The sequence below is a fragment of the Phragmites australis genome, chromosome 15, assembly GCF_958298935.1.
Source record: "Phragmites australis chromosome 15, lpPhrAust1.1, whole genome shotgun sequence".
NCBI lineage: Eukaryota > Viridiplantae > Streptophyta > Magnoliopsida > Poales > Poaceae > Phragmites > Phragmites australis.
Window position 1 is genome coordinate 13,612,836 of NC_084935.1, and position 20,382 is coordinate 13,633,217.

Genomic DNA, 20,382 nt, shown 5'->3' on the forward strand with positions numbered 1-20,382 from the left:
ACTTATTTGTTAGGGGTCATGTAATATGTATTTACTACATATTAAAATTGCAGTGTCGATTCTGCGATCTATGTGCTGCATTATATGAACCAGTTTGATGGAAAGAGGCTGAGACGTGGTATTAACAAGGTACCTAGCAGTTGCCTTACTGCTTGCATTCTGTACTGTTGCTTAGTTCAGTGTTCAAAATATAATTCAATTTTGTTGGCATTTTTTTCTAATAGGCAACTGCAGCAAGGCATCGCAAAAGACTAATTCATGACTTGGTGGCCATGTCTGGCAATCAAGCCAAAGTACCAGATTGGGTGATTGAAAAGGTCGAGATCTTAGACTAGACGTCATTGGTGGCATTGGAATTGTACTAAATGTATGATGTGGAACATCGTAAATATTGTTTAAGTATAGTTTCATACACTATTTAGTATGTAAGTTATTCAATATTGTAACTAAGTAACAATGACTTCCTATTATTACATGTATAGTTCGTTCACCGGTTGTCATTGTTGTACATGTGTTGTTGTTGGTGTGAAATAAAGAAAGTAGACCAATTATTTAGTGCTAGTACTTTAAGTCACTATGTTGTTGAGTGCATAAATTGGGCATGATAAAGTGGAAAAGACCGGCATCCAGTAGTCTGGTCTTCTCTGCACCATGGCTGAAGGTTTGTAAGGTGGATGAAGTGGAAAGCGAGAGACCAGGAAGGGGATGAATGAATGGTGGAGGTCAACCTGAGTAGATGAGTGTCGTAATAGGGTGAACTAGTTAGTGAAACAACACTTGCACATGGTGGTACAGGGTTACACTCTCTGCAAAAATAGCACAGCAAAATTGATTTTCCCAAAAAAAAATAGCACGGCATAATATGGCATATGAGGATATCAATGAGAACCAATTAAAGGAAGCAAAAATATTAACAAAGTATTCCATTTGCTGCGTAACATGCTTCAAACACAATGATGCTGGATGTACCAGTGTGTATTCATGTTACAGAACAAAGTGGTCCTACAAAGTTAACATGATGGTTGTGAGCTCTAATGTTCAGAACATCACATCAATGCATCTGGTACCACTAAGCTAAGATTTTAGATAGCATCACTGGAACTGCTGCTTCATTGCCATCAAGGGACAAGGCTTCAACCATGAGCGAGCGGCTTAGTGGTTCAATCCGTGACTGCATACAAATGATCATACAAAATTAATTACAAATTTTTTCTGGAAGGCCCATTACAATTTACGCACTAAATATCAAGAACATTATCTATTGGCACTTCCAAGTAATCGGCATTGTAGTGCCGCACCAAATGAATCATACAAACACCACTCTCCTCACTACAACTATATCAGCAGTATTAATGTTCATTGAGTTTGATATACACGCATGGTACAAATAGGTAAGGGTTATTAGGCACATACGGTTTGAAAGATTCTTCATCTATCCTTGGGAATACCATTTCCCATTCATTAGGAATAGACCAACCATCAAAGAAATTGGAGATGCACTTTGCAAGGGAATCTTTAAGCATTATGTGAAACTCATTGTGTAGCTAAACACGAGCACCGTTCACCCTTGGGTCTAGAACATGTACCTTGTGATCCTTCATATCCCACATGTATGCACACCATGTACCGAATACAAGCAAAGGTGTGGTTATCTAGAACAAAGTAATGTCTTGTTAAAAGTAGGATCTACATTAAACTTGAGGCTGCATAATTTCAGAGCAAAGTGAGATGTGTTGCCATCCAACAACGTGATATGTCATGGTTCAGGTGCACAAACTGATTCAACACAAACTACATAATCACTGGCCAGAAACTGCCAATAGATTCCATCTACACCAGAAAAAAGAACGAATCATAGTAAGACATGCTGTTGTGTGTAATGGCTAACTATATTGTGCAAATGTAAACAAATCAAAACTCGTACTAATCGTAAAGTCTCAATGAAGTGGCGCCATCGGGCACCATCAGAACCCACATGAAGAGTCACATCAAGGTGGTTCAAGTGCCTCATTAGCACATCGACAACATCATTATGAAAGATCATTCTAGTTGTAAAGTTTTCCTTAATCTCTCTCCCAGTCTGGACAACATAACAGGGGGAACCAGTGCGCAACCCAAGAGCTGTTTGGAATGTAGATACACCAATTAGATTAGACTAAGGCTATGACTTAGCAAAAGTTTGTAGAACGAATATAAGGATGCAGGGCAAGCTAGTACAGTCCTAAACCAACCTCGCCAAGAGGTTCTGGATGGCACTGAGCGGTTGACCAGGTTAGCACATCATATGGACCAGGCTAAACGGACACCTTGTAGTAGTAAGATTTTATGTTCCTGTCGTACAGAATGCTAGTGGGATCATGGTCATCAGCGTCAATCACAGTAATAATGTCAAGAACAACATTCTGAGCATGTTGTTTCATGGCAGACCGAGGCAAAAGTTGGTATGACGATGAACTCTTCTGCTACAACGAGACATGCTCATCAAATTTACGTGTTGGGGATGTAACATAAACCTTTAGCAACTTTTGAGTCTTTGGTGTAACAAATGCACAACTTGGTTGAGTCTCATTGAAACCAAGGTCAAATGAAGGAGCATTTGGAGTGACATCTGTTCCAAAAAAAAAGGCATATCACGCTGTAGCACACCAATGGAGTTCAGGAAGCCAGGGAACAAAAAAAAAGAAGTTATGAACTTCAACATACCAAGATTACACTTCAATTTCTTAGATTCGATAGAGTCTAATCCCCATCTGAAACGCTTGAAAGTGGTGACACTATTACCAATGGAGCTTTCTGCAAAAGAGGCCAAAGCATAATCAATGCAAGTAGCATTGAACACAAAAATCATGTCAAGGCAGCCAAGGCAAATAAATGTACACCTCCATTGTTTGAAAAGTTGGATAACGAACATGCCCATTGCACTAGTTTAGAATGTACAACTACATTCAAAGGCACAACAGAGTAAATATCAATGTTCCTATGGAGGTGTACATGTACTAACACTTCTCTTGTAATCATAGCTACGCACCTTCGTTTACTGGTACCGAGTGGACCGGGTTGGGATGTTCAACAAGATCGCTACCTCCAACCTTCTTGTGCATCGCTTGCAACACCATTGGTCCCATTTGATCAACAAGCCAGTCAGCAAATAATGCATTGTGCTTCATCATTGCTGAATGCATCAGAGAAATCTCCTTTACCAGCTTTGCATTGTGCAATTTTAGCTGATCCATTGCATAGCAGGAGTGCTAAAAAAATGCAAGCCATTTTGATAAGTACTGAGCATACAGTTATTGGAACAAAGAGAGATAGTGAGAAATATTGACCAGTCCTGGGTATTTAATCCTTAGGTATGAACCAAAGTCAGCAGCATACTGGAATGCAAATGTCTTGGTTTTGATAGTTGGTACACCAATCTCAACTGAAAGAGCTACATCAATGGTCTCTCTCGGGACAGGAGGAATGTAAACTAATTGCAATGTGTGCGTCATGTACATAGGTGCCAGGTGGCCAGCTACAGAAAGGAAGATATGAATTAGCGAGATGACCAATAAAAGCAACAAAGAGCAAGTTACCTATTGGGAAATACTTAAAAGGAACTATGGACAATAAACTTACCCTTAAAGAGCATCGGAAGCCATTACCATTTCATTCTAAGATCATGAGAATCATCTTCTGAATTGTCGCTGCATCAAAATCCCTGATGCGTTGCAGGATGTTGTGTGGTTTGTTCAGCAACCGCATGTCTATATTGTCTAAGAACATAATCTGCAGGAACAGAGATAGTTACAAAACATATAAAGGAGATAGTACATAACCAAAACAACGTAAACTAAAGTGATGAGCATAACCTGCAGAAACAGATGGCAGCTAGTAATATAGCTCACAGGACGGTGTCGACTAACAGATTCACGAACTTTCTAAGCTGCATCCAGAACATGGCCATAGACATGTCAACACCACTTGAATCTATCTATCAGATCTGCATTCTTAAGTGCCCCCCAATAATCAATACTTCCATGATCCCACTTTGCACATGGAGCTAATAGATGACCCATCACATATATCACAAAGGCTATCTTGAACCTATCGATCTCGTGCCTATTGGATTTGTCGTCAAGGTGCTCTTCAAACACAAAATCAACACACTTGAAACTCCTAGCATTTGGACAAACCAAACCGAGGGTATACCAAAGATATTCTATCGCCTTGGGTGTAATGTTAGCGCTAAGCATGTCCATCTCTCCATAGGGAATTCCAAATACAGTACCAACATCCTTCTCATGGATAGCAATGCACAAGTTCTAAGATAGTACCACCTCAAATGTAGTGGGATCCAATCTACTAAGCGATCAGATGCTCATCTTGAGGTTGAGGTTGACCTTGCAAATCGAAGGTATTTCTAAGAGTCCACTAAATCCCATCTCCTGGACAAGCTGCTTCTTGTACTTGGATAGCTTAGACACCACCAGGTAGATAGCCCTCATCGAGCAACGTGTTGTTACGTTGCTGGAACCATCTCCTTCATCGTCGCTGTCTGATGGAGAAGCTAGAGTCATGGACGTTGCCCTAGTACTCCACACGGGCAGCTCTGACGACGATGGATACGCCGTCTAACCGCTGGTGGTGGAAAAGATCGGCATCCAGTAGTCTGATCTTTTCTACACCATGCTTGAAGGTTCACAAGGTGGATAAAGTGAAAAACGATACACTGGAAAAGAAATGAATGAATGGTGGAGGTGGACCTGAGTACATAAGTGTCCTAATACGGTGAACCAGTTAGTGAAACAACGTTTGAACATGGTGGTACAAGGTTATACTATCTGCAAAATAGTACAACAAAATTAATTTTCCAAATAAAAACAACCACAAGAGCTCGGAATAGAACCACCATACGCGTGCCAAGATTATGTACATTGTGACACGTGCGCGTGCCAATCCACTCGCCTAGACCATGGTCAGCCTTCACGTGCCACGATACTCCACGCAACGACAGTACTTTTGGTCAGAAGCCCATGCCATCAATACTTTTGATCAGAAGCTCATGCCACCGAAGACCACTTTTAACTGAGTCATCTCATCACGGAGCGAATCTGGCCAGTGGCTCTCCTCCATCCCACCTCCGTGTCCCGCCATTAATGATGAATTGGCTCTACAAGCACCCAATCATCTTCATGCGAGCCCCGAGCCTCGGAGACCAGTATACCTCGCTTCCTCCTCTACAATATCATCGACTGTGCGCTGCCGCTCCACCCTAGCCTTGCTTCGTTCTTGATGAGGACAAGGGGGAGCAGAGAGACATGGAGAAAAGAACAACGGCTTCTTCACTCTGTCCAATGCCCGAAAGTTCCAATCACATGTCAATTTACTCTCAGATCCTCAACATTCCTCAACCTCTCCTCAAAAATTTTAGCTTAATTTTCTGCGTTCTCCACCTATGATTAGGACCAGGGCACAACAGCAATGTAAGCCACTACTGGCCACTGCAGGCTCTTCATCGGGAGAGTGGCACTACAATTTTAGGATGATAATCCGGCAGACCAGGGAGGAACATTTTCGTCGAGGAGAGGCGCGGTAAGGTCGTCGACGTGAGCGGCGGCTCCCCTGGTTCGACGAGCGTATCCTCCACCGCCGCAAGAGCGAGCGTGACGACTTCGGCGACCGCTAGAGTCTGCCCGTGCGTGGTGCGAGATGTGTTACAGATGGAGGTGACAGGGAAGCGGGATTTCCACTCATTGGATCTCACGGACGCTCGAGATCGGGTGAACGTGACTTCCCTCTACAGCGTGAGAGGATACGCGTCCAGGAAGGAGAACGGTTATATTGCTCGGCGACTGCACAGCAGCCGCAGCAGAGCACAATACACCAACTACTTGCTAGTAGTAAATGGCAGTGTCGCTACGGATTTATGGTTCCTCGTACAAACTTCCAATGCGAGATGCGTGTCTACGGACCGAGATCTCGTTTTACATGTGGCTCTGCAAGGACCAAACTTTATTTTGGTGCCGTACGTAGGTGGTCGGACTACGGAGTAAGCCTTAAAAAAGAGAAGTGATCGGCCTTAAAAAAGAGAAGAGTACTAGTGATAAATGCGCTTGATCAGCCTTAAAAAAGAGAAGAACGAAATTGGACTTGATTTTGAGAGCCCTGACAACTGAACGGAAGAACCTAATAGGTGTGCACGTGTAACACATGTATAATTAATAAAGGATAAATGCAAAAAAAAACCGTAAAAATCACTTGGATTTTGATTTTCCTCCCCAAAAGTTATTTTGTTAAAAAAACCCCTCAAAGATTTGATTTTGTTGCAAAAACACCCCCAAAAATTCAAAAAATAAAATAAAAAAATCACAAAAATTCTAAAAACAACTAGAGACAATTATAAGACCTTTTGTGATTTTTTTTTCAAAAATAATATCCTTTGCATCATATTTCATGGAGAGTAAGTTTGAAAAAAAAGAAAAACGTGCAACTCATTTATTAATTCGAGTTAAATGCATAGTTAATTATTTACTAATCCAAAAATCATGAAAAAAAATTTAGTATTCTTACATGATCCTCTATCTTGTAAAAATACATGAAATCTTGAAATAGTTATTGTAACGTGCAGGATTGAGTAAATGTGTTGCAGATAGATTAATTCATAACTAATCCATAACACCCCCAAAATTAGTGAAACCACTTTTATTAGTTTACTTAAATAATTATTTGTGTAGGAAAAATAATGGTAGACATGACAAAGTTAAAATAACATAAGTTAATAAATGAGATGCACATTTTTCTTTTTTTTTTCAAACTTCCTCTCCATAAAATATGATGCAAAGGATATTATTTTGAAAACAAATTTCACAGAAGGTCTTAGAATTGTCTTTAGTTTTTTTTAAATTTTTTTAATGATTGTTTTATTTTTTTGAATTTTTAGGGGGTTTTTTCAACAAAGTCAAACTTTTGAGGGGGTTTTTTGCAACAAAACAACTTTTGGGGGGAAGTCAAAATCCAAGTGACTTTTGGGGGTTTTTTTTTGCAGTTTTCCCAATTAATAATGTTATGATGAAAACATGCATATGAAATCAGTAATATTGTAACGAAAGTTGAAATTTCACTATGTTTTAAAAAGTGGAAGCAACAAACGGTTGACTACTAATTTCAAATTTGCCATGTTCAGACTTCTGTTCTCGACAAATTTTGTCCCTCTGTGCACTTGATGGGGTGGTTCTAATCCTTTCCCAATCAAACAAACAGGCTCCAAGGAGCTTTTAAAAGGAGCAAATTCAGGTACCACAGTGAAAGTTTCTTCAGTAAAACACACCATGAACTGCCACAACAAATGCTACGAAGTTATACAAGTAATTGTATCTTCTTCATTTGATCAGCCAATGCAGACAATCAGACATGCAGTTATCTGTACGTTCCGACCACTCGAGAGTATAGCGCAATCATTAATAGCATGTAGCAATGAATATCTTGGTACTCAGTTGATCATATATATTACCAAAATATTTATCCACGAAATTACCTAAAAGACAACGACAATCATAATTCCGTAACTTAGGTATCGCTCTTGCAATTGGTTTAACACATATTCGTAGGAAACTGGTGTAATACATCTCAACTGACCAGTTTCTTTTGCCATCCATAAACTTGCTCCAAAACTTCATCTGATACATATTTCCCAAAAAAAATCATCTCATATATATTTCCCCAAAAAAGTTCATTTGATTGTAAGAAGCCTAATACTCAACACTTCCGCAGATCAAAATTAAGCATAATACCTTTGATAATTCATTTGATAATTCATCTGGTAGGTCTGAGTTTCCACAGACTTAGGAATTGTCTGCAAATATGACACAAAATTAAGCATGATAGCTTTTAATGAATTCATCCTCCAAAGGATTCCAAGAATGATTATCCATTTCTCTCAGAACCACAGATATCCATTTGACATCAGAAATTCTCGTTTCCTTCTGGCTGAAGGACCAATAAGATTATTGTAGTTATAACATTCGACAAAAAGTCGTAAGTTATGCCATACAGATAATGTTCAACTCAACAAAAAGCTCAGACAAAAGAAACTCGATCTACTTCTTAACAAGCAGGGGCCCCACATTATCACCAGTAGCTTTGTTGTGCTTCACATGGGTTCCGTCACACAGCGGGAATGTGCCTGATCTCCAGCACCTTCTCACAAAGAAACCAATCAGTGTCAATAACAGTTTGAAATGGTGTGCAAACAGAGTATTCCAAGAAATCAAATAATATTTATTGTTATCAGAATGGCGTGAAGATGCGGAACTACAAACGTGCATACATCTGCAGTCTAGACACCATCCAGTTATTGTGTAAAATGTCCGTATAGTGGGTTCTTCATACACAAATTTCCCCAAATAAGATATTTCCATGTATAGGTGAGATAAGAACAAACGCATGTGAAGATATAAGCATTCTTTAGTTCCATGCAGGCAAAATATGTCCAAAACATGAAACATCCTTGTGTGCAACCCCAACTGCAAACACAAGAAACTGTTTTTGGGTTGTCTTCCACCTACAAATATTCTTAGCAGAGGTCTCTGTTATCAGATCACATAACTCCAGAGCCAGTCATTTTAATATTCACTGTTCTGCTTCCATCATTCTTAATAGTATGACTACGTAGATTATTCATAGGAGTACAATTCCGCTCTAGAGAACCATGTTGACTTTATGGATATAAGCTACTGCTATGTGGCATAGCATCTCTTCGCATTAGCACAACAAATTATGAGGAGAGCTGAGGACCATTGGAATATTGGATGTAAACATAAAATGCCTTGTGCAATCACAACAAAAGAAATGGGGGAAGAGAAACCTGATGTGTTTGTTTTATTACTTTTCCTGCATTGACCCTTTAATGTTTATTGCTGAACTGACCCCAGATCAGCAGTACAACAGGTGTCACTGGGCACTGTAATATAAAAAAAATCAGAGTACGATAGATGCCCCGTATGTACTTGTTCTGAAAGTTGGTTTTCGTTTAGGCTCCCCTCAAGGCTATAGCACATGAATGAAGATTTACAATTCTTAGTGTGCATGTAGCTAGTACACTTATGATTTTTAAAGAGATTCAAAGTGTAGTCGGTTGAAGCTCCTCTTTTTTTTGTTCTTTTTTTTCAGATGCGATTCAAGCATTCTACAATCATAAGAAAGACTGTCCGCAGCACGTGGGATTCAATAATTTGTCTCAAATTATTCTAAGAAGCTACTGCTCGATCTCATTTATTGACCTCTTCTTCTAATCATGGAGATATATTGTTTGATCGAGTTGAAACGTTGCCAATTGCACGGCAGGTTAACTAAGCAACTCTATCAAGTCTAGAAAATGAACGTTCAAATAACAGGTACGACAGCAATTAAACGGCAAGACCTACGAATTCCACCGAGCAAATAGACTACGTTAGTCTCAATTACTAATCCGGCTAAAACATCACCACAGCAACGACTTCACTCCAATTAAACTGTTACAGTGTTTCAACCACCAATCATCAGGCCTGGAGAATTAAAGAAATCCGGCGGTGAGAGGCTGTACGTACCGGCAGTAGGCGGTGAGCGGCTTGGCGAGCTCGCCGGTGAGGACGGTGTCGACCACCTTGCCCTCCTCCTTCCGGATGTCCGGGTTGATCCCGCCGCCTGCCCCCGCCTCCGCGCGCACCGCCACCAGGCCGCGCCGGGCCCTCGCGCGGCCAGGTGCCGGCGGGGTGGGCGGAACGAGGGAGAGACGGCACGCGGCGGCTGCGGCGCAGAACGGGGTCGCCATGGTTCTAGGTTTCTTGGTCGTGCTGGATCGGTTTGGTTGGTGGGGGGAGTTGTGGATGGCTGGTACTTGAAGAGTTGAAGTCGGGTTAGGCGGGCGTGGCCGCGTGGGGAGGATTTGGGGTGTGTGGCGAGCACAAGCGGCGGCAGCCAGGATTGATGGATGGACCGGCAACAAGACACATGTCCCTGCTGGTTTGTCGCTTGTCACGTGCGTGCGTGTGCAATGATGATTACTTTTTTTTCTTCTTAAAAACATTTTTGTTTGCTTCGCTTAAAAAACAACATTTTGTTCAGTATTTTTTTTTGAGTAATTTTTCAAAGAATTTCGAGCTAGATTGCTAGAGCTTAATTTTACCCACAGGGTGAAGTATGGCACACGTTCTTGGTCAATTCCACCACGCCCGTTGGTATGGCTAATTTCGAGCTAGATGGGTGGAGCTTAATTTTACCCACAAGGTAAAGTATGGCACACGTTCTTGATCAATTCCACCACGCCCGTTGGTATGGCTCATGCATCTTTGACGAAGAATACCCTCCTCTCCTCTCGTCTCCTCTGATATTGGTAGCCCGTGGGCTTTCACTTCACCGATGTCCATGTATAAGTCGAACTCATCGTTGCCATGCAACTCTCTGGCTATAGCAAGCTATGTTGACATCATCAAGGGTCATCAGCGATGGGCAACCATAAATCAGGGATGGAGTTCTATTTGCATTGATGCGACTTATGGATGCCATGACCAAGAAGGCAAGAAATATGGCTCCAATAGTGCCACCCGTCATGTCACAAGGCGTAAAGGACGCAGACACGTGGGGACCACGCCGTGCGGCCATTGACGAGGCGCAACAAAGACGAGAACGAAGAACGCGTGAGCAGAGAGGAAGTCTAGACACTAGAGAGTGAGAGAGAGACGGTGGTGGCCCGCCGGCGGCAAGTGGGTGAGTGGTCACGACCGCCTGCCTGCATGTTCCAGACTCGTTGGGTGCGTCTGGCAGTCCTGGCATCTCATCCGAACGTCCCCACTCTCCAGTCTCTCTATGCTCCTGAATTTTCTGCTGCCTTCTTCTCTAGCAGTCTATTAGGCCACTCCCAATATTAATTTTTTATATATTAATTAGGTGTTTATATAAGTAACAAGATGATAAGTTAAGTAGTTTAAAGATAAAAGAGAAGGAGCTTGATTTTTATTGAATAAACTAGCTCTTTAAGCAATCCTATATGATTGTGAGATAATAAATTGCTTTAAGAGACTTTAAGAAATTAGCAAGATATATGCATCCATTGAAAGTTTATTTTTTAACATCAATTTCTTCCTCTCTCTCTATTCTCTTAGATATTATCTAAGAAACAAAGTATTAGAAGTGACCTTAGTTTTAATTTGCACATCAATGTATATCGTATTGCGTGCAAGATGTGACTTTTCCTTTGTTACCTCCTGAATTCTTTCCACTTTAGCTTCTTGCTTGGACCATCTCTAAGACCATCTCCAACCATATTCCTTTCATTCGTTCCCTTCCTGATTCCCTTCCCTGTTCTCATTCTCTTTATTTTCTCTTATCTCCAACGGTTTTCCTTCGAGGTGAATCGCGAAGGGAAAGGAGAGAGAATCCCGTCCTGGAGGGAATGACCTTGCGAATCCCTTTGTGATGAGAACCGTGAAGGAAAACCGTTGGAACGCTGAAAGGAACGAAAATCCCATCGTGAAGGGAAGTTGGACCCTGAAGGGAAACGATTGGGCATAGTCTAACAGTTTCCCTTCAGGGCCCAGAATCCCTTCACGAATGGATTTTCATTCCCTTCAGCACTCCAATGGTTTCCCTTCACGGTTCCCGTCATGAAAGGATTCCCATGGTCATTCCCTTCAGGACGGGATTATCTCTCCTTTCCCTTCACGAATCCCTTCGAAGGGAAGCTGTTGGAGATGAGAGAAAATAAAGTGAATGGGAATGGGGAGGGGAATCGGGAAGGGAACGAAATAAAGGAAATATGGTTGGAGATGGTCTTAGACCATCTTTAGCAGATACTCTAAAAATTTGTTCCCTATAACACTATTACATCATCCTCTATTTTTTTAATCTCCAGCAGCTACCTATTTTCTATCTTCCGTCTCCTCCTCCCTTCAGACCCACGACCATCTTTTGTAAATAGTGTTGAGAGGAGGAGAGAGAACCAGCAAATTTGCCGATCCACCCTCCTCTCGTATCATTATAGCGGTTGATGTCGCCTCTGCTGGAGTATGATACGACGTAGCAGAGGCGGCATTCGTAGCCCAACAGTGATACGGCAGCTGGTTTGCCGCCTCTGATGGAGGTAGCCTTAGTTGCTTTTGGATACTTCCTACCTCTATAATCGTGGATGCCCTAGCTAGGTATCATCCCATCCAAATTTTAGCTTTCAACTTCTGTATCCGAGAACTATTCAAATATGAGAAACTCACAAAATGAAAAAGCTCCAAACCTCCAACTCATATCAGCTAAGTTCAAACTCGAACTTTCACTTAGAACCCTAGGGTTTTAAGGAAAGGAAGAAGGGGACACATGACAATGAAAATTTATGTATGCAGCCTCGCTAGAGTCGACAGCCCCCGCCCTCCAATGCCTATGTAGATAAGAGAGGGAACAAACAAATTAAACATGAAGAGAAGGTAAAACGAACTTGTCCTAAGCTGTAATGGAAGGTGGAACAAATGTTTATGAATTAGTGAACCGTATGTATAATGTGTTGGGTAACGGGCAGGCTATGCTAGCTTAAAAGAAAAAATTTCTACCGTATTCACTCAGAAAATCATGCTAGTAGGAGATCATAGATCGTTACTGCTCGACGCGTAGTGCAGCAGAAGAAGAGTTGAAGTAGACCAATCCAACGTTGTGCGTGTCAAACTCCTCGAACAGCTTCTTGATTAGATCTGCAACCAGCCCCGCGCAGGTAGTCACGCTCCCCGACCAAGTCCGACCATGTGGTCGTGCTCCTCGACCAGCTTCCGATCAGGTCTGTCGCGTTCTCGACCAGTTTTGAGTGGTCATGTCATACTGTCCGACCAGATCCGAATGGTCGCGTTATGCTCCACGATCAAACGAGCAGGTACATCGACCAGTTCGTCACAGCCGATGACCAGTCCCAAACACATCGCGATCAACTCATCGAGAAGATCAGTGTCGCAATAGCAGCAGTGCCTCTATGGTATCCACACGTACTAGGTAGAAACATCGAGCGCCGATGTGTTAGCACCGCACGTGCGGCTAGGGTTTTGAGAGGTCGTGTAGAAGTCTACGGCTAGGGTTTCGGGAGGTCGTGTAGAAGGCGACGGCTAGGGTTTCGGAGTGACTCAATCTTAGCACATCCTACCCACACCTCTCCTTATATAAAGCTTGCCAATGGGCTCCCATGTTGGAAGCCCTTTAGGACTCTAACTTCTCATGGATCACAATCCAATCAAAATCCATACACCAATTTAATTCACATGTTTTGTTCTAACCCATTAAGTGTGTAACCCATTAGGTTCATGTACAAACAGCTACGACTCAGAAACCCTTTTCAAACCGAAATCAATAGTGATCCCTAGCAGAATATGTTGACTCCCGAGTACACACAAAAGATCATGCGACTGAACCTTAATATACACATGCACCAATCCCTTCGCCTCACGATAACAGTCAAGCCCAAGGTGAGATACATGCCACCTTTGTGATAGCTCGACGATTCACTCGATCAAGTAGTGGATTCATCATGACTAACTATTTAATCATATTGGCATAACCATGCACTTTCTCGATCCAACTACCTCGAGAGGCCTAGAGATACCTCTCCCGTTATTAAGGAGGGGTAAATTTCATCTTGATCGCTCACACTTTACAACATGTTTCATGACAAGCCCGAAAACTACCTTTATGACTATCCAGTTATGTAATAGTGTTTAGCAGCCTCAAAGTATGCCACTACATATTCTGACAATCAATGACAATCTCAAATCTAAGAATCCTGCATGTACACTATTTGAGATAACAACTCATGTCACATTACAAATAACAATCCCAGCAGTATCTCAAGGTGAGTTTATCCAACACATGTTCTCTAACATAAATATCCATATTATTGACTTGGTATTTCTATACCTATGATCCATGAAAAGTGATCATCAATCAATACACGTGCTGGTCTTATGTATCATCACAATGATATGCGATCAAGGATCGACTAAGAATAACATCATGATATAAACAAAGAGTTTCATGAATAAATCACATACTTGCCAATGTAAAAGGTAGTCATTCTTTGAGTAACATATTATTCAAAAGTATATTAACATAGACATATGATATAACCATCTTTATGATTGCTTTTGGGACATATCACCTTTAATGAGAGAATATGTATTAAACCATTAAGAAGGACACATCTTAAACCTACTTTTGGATCATGCAAATGCCCTAACATGGAGATGCCAACTTAGCAAAACAGAGATATTTAACATGAGGGCACTACAAAACGATGGTAATTCTTCTCTATAGCATGCTCAACTTCTATTATCAAAGAGGGTAAATTTTAGGGCATGTATGTGTTTATTTTTTTCCTGAGTAGGCTATAATTATATTAAAGTGAAAGAAGTACATCCAAGTATTACATAGAGCTCTCTAAGAAATAAAGATATTACAAAGACAACACAACTAGCTAATCTAGCTTCTTCACCTTTGATAACACCAAATACAAACTGTAGAACATATTTAAGCAAAACTTAAACACTATGCAAAAACATTTCTTAGCCAAGCTTGTAACTTTAGATGCTAGCATCCCAGACCCACACGTTAGATATGTATGTGGCAATAACTGACTACGTTCTAGCTAGCCATGTCGATTGACACGTTAGGTGAACTATTTATATTAGAATATCTCTTATAACTTAATCCCAAAGCCTTGTGGCACCTTGTAGTATATGGACCTTTATAAACATACAATAACAAAACATGAAACCAAATATAATCAAGCCTCACATTATTTCCATGGAAAGTATTAGAAGTTTCAATTAGCTAGCTCAATCATGCACAATTGCTCTTGGCAATCCTATAGAACCTTTTTTTAAGTTTAAATTGGTCTCCGATACTTATGTAAGCTTCATCTTTGACAACATAATATCAACTAAAACGATACCATTTTGTTTGCTTAATGAAAAAAAAAACTTGATCAATAGCATTCCCTATGCAACATAGCAAAGAATGCTAGTCCACTTTTTGACCATGGTACAATTAGTGCAAAGTACTGCAAAAAAAGTCTTAGGAGAAGACATATAAGTCTCATAGACGTACATCTCTAGAATATGAAATTAGAATCTACTAAAATATTGCAATTAATTGGTTCAATAAAAAATCTGGATCAATAGAATTTCCCACAAAACAAAGGAAAGGATACTAGACCTTTGTTTTACCATTAGATATCTTGCGCAAAAAGTACCTTAAAAAAAGTTAGGGTTGAGGAGAAGAAACATAAGTCAGACAGGCATACTGTCAGGATTATGACGTTGATGCACGTGGCACATATTTTATTGTTGATTTGTTGTGCCACATATATAGGATTTTTGAACCATTGGAAGACTAATGCAAAATACTAATCTTTAAAGTATAGGGTTGATAATGGGAAGAAACAATAATAGGTTACGCAAAAACCTCCCGGTTATGATATTGATGCACATGTTACATCATTAAGGCTTTGTAATGTCACACTTATGTGAGTTGTTTGAACCATTGCACAAATGGCACAAAGTACTAAAAAAAGTTCGGTTTAAGGGAAGAAACACTAGTTGGTTGCTAATGCACATGCCACTTCTTTAATGCTATGTAGTGCCATACTTGTATGGGTTGTGGATTGTTTGAACTATTGGACAACTGGTGCAAAGCACTTAAAAAGGTTCTGGGGTTGAGGGGTAGAAACATTAATCGGTTAGGCATACGTCTAGAGGCTATGACATGGATGCATAAAAAAAGTTTTAGGTTGAGGAGAAGAAAACAATAGTTGGATAGTCATACATCTCGAGATTACGTTGTCGACGCATGTGTCACGTCTCTCATGCTATGTGATTCCATACTTTTGTGGGTTGTTTAAACCATTAGACAACTGGTGTAGATCACTTAACAAGTTTCGAGTAGTGAGGAAAAAACATCAATCTGTTATACATTCGTCCAGATTATGTTGTCGATTGACATGTCACACCTTTCCTATGGGCTTGCATGGGTTATACATGGCACAACATCATTTTGTATATTGCTAAGCGGACAAGAGCAATCATGGTAGTTCTATTGTAAATTTGGTGGAGATACAATTAAATCCTAAAGGAGAAGAAGCATGAGCATAATTTAACAATCCTATAATAACAGTGGTAGCTATGGTTCTTATTACAAATTTGGTTCAAAACTAAAATAGTTCATATAAAAAAATGGATATGCTTCACTGTAGGTTTGATATTAATTATATTAGTTTTAGAAGCATCAATTTTTATCATACCGCAAGATGTTGAAGATATGCTACTATTAATGTTTTTTCATGTTTAGGAACATGTGAAGTGGCATGTTTTAGAATGATGCTATTTTGTCATCAATTAAAAATTCAAGCATCACGTAAGAAATTAAATATCAACACCTATGAGTATGAAAATTAATAAGCATGTAATACATAAAACGGTGTACCAAAGATGACCAACAAACCTGATATTTTTCATGGTTAGTGTTTCAAAACATTAGTTACCTAGTAAAAAAACCATTGCTCGACATAAGCTAATTTTTACATAATTCTTTCAATTTGAAAAAGGTCTAAGAAACTAATACAACCTTCCTGCATCTTTGGACTACACCAATTAATCTAATGCAATATGATTGATTATAGTAGCACCAAGAAAAAAAGAAACTAGATGCTAACACACTCTTGACTCTCACACCACCTCCAGAAGTAGAAAGCATGCCTTTCTAAAAAATACCATTCCCATGCCATCCAAGGCTCCCTGGACACAAGTACAAATTAATACCCAAATCCAGTGACCATACTTGTACCCTTGGGTGCACCTAACAATTTGGTTCGAGCCTTCCCCAACGCCGCACCTGATAACACCATTGCGCCCGTCTTTTTTTTTTTTCCTCCCAGGCGGCACGCCCCTCTCTTCTCCTTCCCCACCCCCGTCCGTCAAAGCGAGAGCACCGTATCACCGGCCTGCCTTTCCCTTCCCCCCCTCCGATCCGCGCCCAAAGATACCTTTTCTCCCTCGCTCGCGCCGCCGTTTTGCGACCATGGCGGCGGAGGGGGAGGTCAAGAACCCGTCAGGCGGCGGGGATAATCCCCAGGAAGCGGCGGTGGTGGCGGCGGCGGGGGAGGAAGCGGTGCAGGAGGCCGGATTACAAGGGACCGACCAAGAACCGGAAGGGGAGAAGGCGGATGGAGAGGGGAAGGAGGGCAGCAGCGGCGCGGGGGAGAAGGAGGACGGCGCGTGCAGAGATCTGGTCCTGGTCGAGGATCCGGAGGTGGTCGCCGTCGAGGATCCGGAGGAAGGTGCGGTACTTTTTCTTGCAGAAACTCCGGCCATGGCTGTAGTATTAGTTGCTGCGGTTGATGCTGCTAGTGTTTCAGCTGTGAGATGCGTGGATACAGGAGTACTGGTTTGTTGACACATTTCCCTGCTCCCTAGGAATAATTTCCCAAGAAACCGGACAAAAAAGTTTTGTTTTCCCTCTTGTGTTGGTAGCTTGCACTTAATTGTACAGCGGCTTTATTTCATCTTGGAAAGCAGGGATTATTTGTTCAGTGCATCTACACTGTATGTGCTAGTTTGCTTCTCAACAAGATTTGAGAACGCCTTTTGTTTCTAACTTTCTAAGTACCAGGGGATTTCTTGGTGTTTTTTTCTGTTCTGTTCTGGTTGAATGAATTAGTTGTGTTCTGTTGCTACGAAGACATGCAAGGCAGCACAGACTGTGAGGAGAGTTACTGTTGTATAAATCTGTCAGTTTTCTTACTTCAATGGTTGAAGGCTGCAGACAATGAGACAACAGTTTTGTTTGTTTTATTCTTACCGCTTTACTAGGTTCCTTTGACTTATAGTCATGCAAAAAACTGAAGGCCTCCCTTTTACCGTTGTTATGCTAGTTTTCCTTGATACTGTTCGTGCAGTTAACATGAAATTGAAGCTTACTAATGTTATGCAAACCTTTGTTGTTGCCTGTATTTTGAAGCTCAAGCTGCGTTAACTATTCTGTAGTATTAAGAGTCGTGCACGGATCTATGAATTCGGGACTTGCATTATTTTGCCCTGAACTTAGTTGTTAGCTGAGCACCTCTGAGAAGTTTTTATTTATTTGGTTACAGCCGCAGCGGCCGCAGCACTTCAGGAAGAAATGAAAGCACTTGTGGCATCGATCCCTGATGGTGCTGGGGCTGCATTCACTGCAATGCAACTTCAGGAGCTAGAGCAGCAGTCCCGGGTGTATCAGTACATGGCTGCCCGTGTACCTGTGCCTACCCATCTCGTCTTCCCCATATGGAAGAGTGTGACTGGTGCATCCTCTGAAGGCGCCCAGAAGTACCCTACATGTATGCCTTCTAACCTGTCTCATCATTTGCCTATTTCTCTTGCGAAAATCCGTTGATTTTTTTTGTATATTTTATAAAGTGTTCACAAGATATTCATTTTAGTCATTTGCATTATATAGAGCAGTATTAGAAATAGATTTATTACTGTCATCTTAAGTTAGTTATAATGTTAGCAAAGCAAAATTCAGATGAAATGCAATTTGATGCACATGGTACCTGTAATTAAGGGATGATGAAAGAACCCGGCTGAATTTGGCTTGAAGCATTATGTTAAATGCATAAACGTTGGAGATTCTTATATGTGGGTTATTTAAGGCATTCTAACGGATCTGTATAACTGGATTCAACAGTGATGGGCTTGGCAACACTCTGCTTGGACTTTGGGAAGAACACAGAACCGGAACCAGGGAGGTGCCGGCGAACAGATGGGAAAAAGTGGCGATGCTGGAGAAGTACTATCCCAAATGAGAAATACTGTGAACGCCATATGCATCGTGGTCGCAAGCGTCCTGTACAGCTTGTTGTCGAGGACGATGAGCCTGATTCTGCATCAGGATCAAAACCCACATCTGGCAAGGTCACCGAAGGTGCCAAGAAGACTGATGACAAGACCTCAAGTAACAAGAAGCTTGCAGTGGCAGCACCAGCTGCTGTGGAGTCGACATGATTGATGCAGCGATAGTAGTTGCAGAAAGAGCATAACAGCGCTGGCAACTAGTGTTTGCTTCTTATTGTAAACCTCCAAAGACTGTAGTGTGGTCTTAGCTATAACCTCATTAAGCAAGGAAAATGGCTCTGGAAGGAAGCCACAAAAACATCCCTTAGCTATCACTGAAATTTTCATTTTAGGTGTATAGTTTGATTTAGCTTTGTCGTGCCTTCGGCCTTCAGGTAGGCAATGCGGCATGATTTGATAAATCCTCCCTCACTGACAGTATCGCATTGTGACCCAAGAAAGCCGATGGAAGAGTCTGTGAGACTAGATACTAAGCTGTTTGATGTGTATCTTTATTGGCCAGCACAATTATGTGATTTGTCAGTTGTATAACCAGTGGAAGATCCATAATTTTATGCCTTGTGGAGATTCAGCTGCCTCCCTGCATGTCTGAGATTAAATTTGTCGTTTGTTTTATACTTGTAATAAGGCGCAATGTGAAAAGAGATTCAATGATTCCGTGGTAGGATGGTATACAGTGATTATGTTCTATAAATGTGGATTTAAGGTTTCAAATTTTTGCAGTAGGTCGAATATATGAATGAGTGAATATCTGGGAGACCAACAAAAATTCTAGGGCTATCATTCGGATTTCAATTTGCTTGGTTGATTAGATCTTGTCAACGTTTCTAATTTTAGTATACTGAGTGGTTCGTTAATTCCAGCATTCCTTTGCATGAACAACTTCTGACATTACTGGTGCGTGTCAATTTGGTATATTATTTTCCGACATTTCGCATTGCTGGGTTGAAGAGGCAGTAAGATTCAACCATGTACCGGCATCCATACACATTGCTTTTGATATTTGTGGAGTATCATGCGTGTTGTCAGATCAATCTTGCACATAGTTCATGTGTTGGCTATATATATATATATAGTGTTATTTTATACCTGTGGTGTAGCGTATTATTCTATATTTATTGGACAAAATTTTAGTAGTAACTACTAAATCATATTTTATTATTAAAATTTTATTCAGTAGGTATAAAATAATACGCTACACCTAAGATGTAGAATAATATATATATATATATATATATATATATATATATATATATATATATATATAAGTGTTATACTACACATAGGATGTAGAATTATATTCTACACTACGGAGCCCAACACAACCCAACCTAACTCGTAGGCACTAAGTCTAGCCCCAGACGTGCTACCACCTGTCTTCGTGCCTCGCGCACTGACCCATGCACACATACATACATACATAATTCCTGCCACGTGTCCTCTGGCCCCACGTACTCACCATGTTACATATATAATCCCTGCCACATGTCCTTTGGCCCCACGCACTCACCAT

General features: G+C 40.9%; 2 protein-coding genes and 1 long non-coding RNA gene across 3 annotated transcripts; 1 reads left to right on the forward strand and 2 right to left on the reverse strand.

The window, feature by feature from the left end:
• Nucleotides 1-2,672: 2,672 nt before the first annotated feature.
• LOC133893356 (uncharacterized) lies at nucleotides 2,673-4,434 on the reverse strand. The gene is made up of 3 exons (XR_009904475.1): nucleotides 3,852-4,434; nucleotides 3,619-3,768; nucleotides 2,673-3,514 (listed from the first exon to the last, which is right to left on the reverse strand). It is a non-coding gene; the product is annotated as an uncharacterized LOC133893356 (long non-coding RNA).
• Nucleotides 4,435-7,951: 3,517 nt separating this feature from the next.
• On the reverse strand, nucleotides 7,952-9,906 carry LOC133893205 (CDGSH iron-sulfur domain-containing protein NEET). Its single transcript, XM_062334179.1, has 2 exons — nucleotides 9,567-9,906; nucleotides 7,952-8,178 (listed from the first exon to the last, which is right to left on the reverse strand). The coding sequence occupies exons 1-2, from the start codon at nucleotides 9,788-9,790 to the stop codon at nucleotides 8,079-8,081; spliced, it is 324 nt and encodes a 107-aa protein (XP_062190163.1). The 5' UTR covers nucleotides 9,791-9,906; the 3' UTR covers nucleotides 7,952-8,078.
• Nucleotides 9,907-16,860: 6,954 nt separating this feature from the next.
• Nucleotides 16,861-19,446, forward strand: LOC133892873 (GRF-interacting factor 10-like). The gene is made up of 3 exons (XM_062333858.1): nucleotides 16,861-17,314; nucleotides 18,128-18,352; nucleotides 18,703-19,446. The coding sequence occupies exons 1-3, from the start codon at nucleotides 17,056-17,058 to the stop codon at nucleotides 19,017-19,019; spliced, it is 801 nt and encodes a 266-aa protein (XP_062189842.1). The 5' UTR covers nucleotides 16,861-17,055; the 3' UTR covers nucleotides 19,020-19,446.
• The last annotated feature ends 936 nt before the right edge of the window (nucleotides 19,447-20,382 follow it).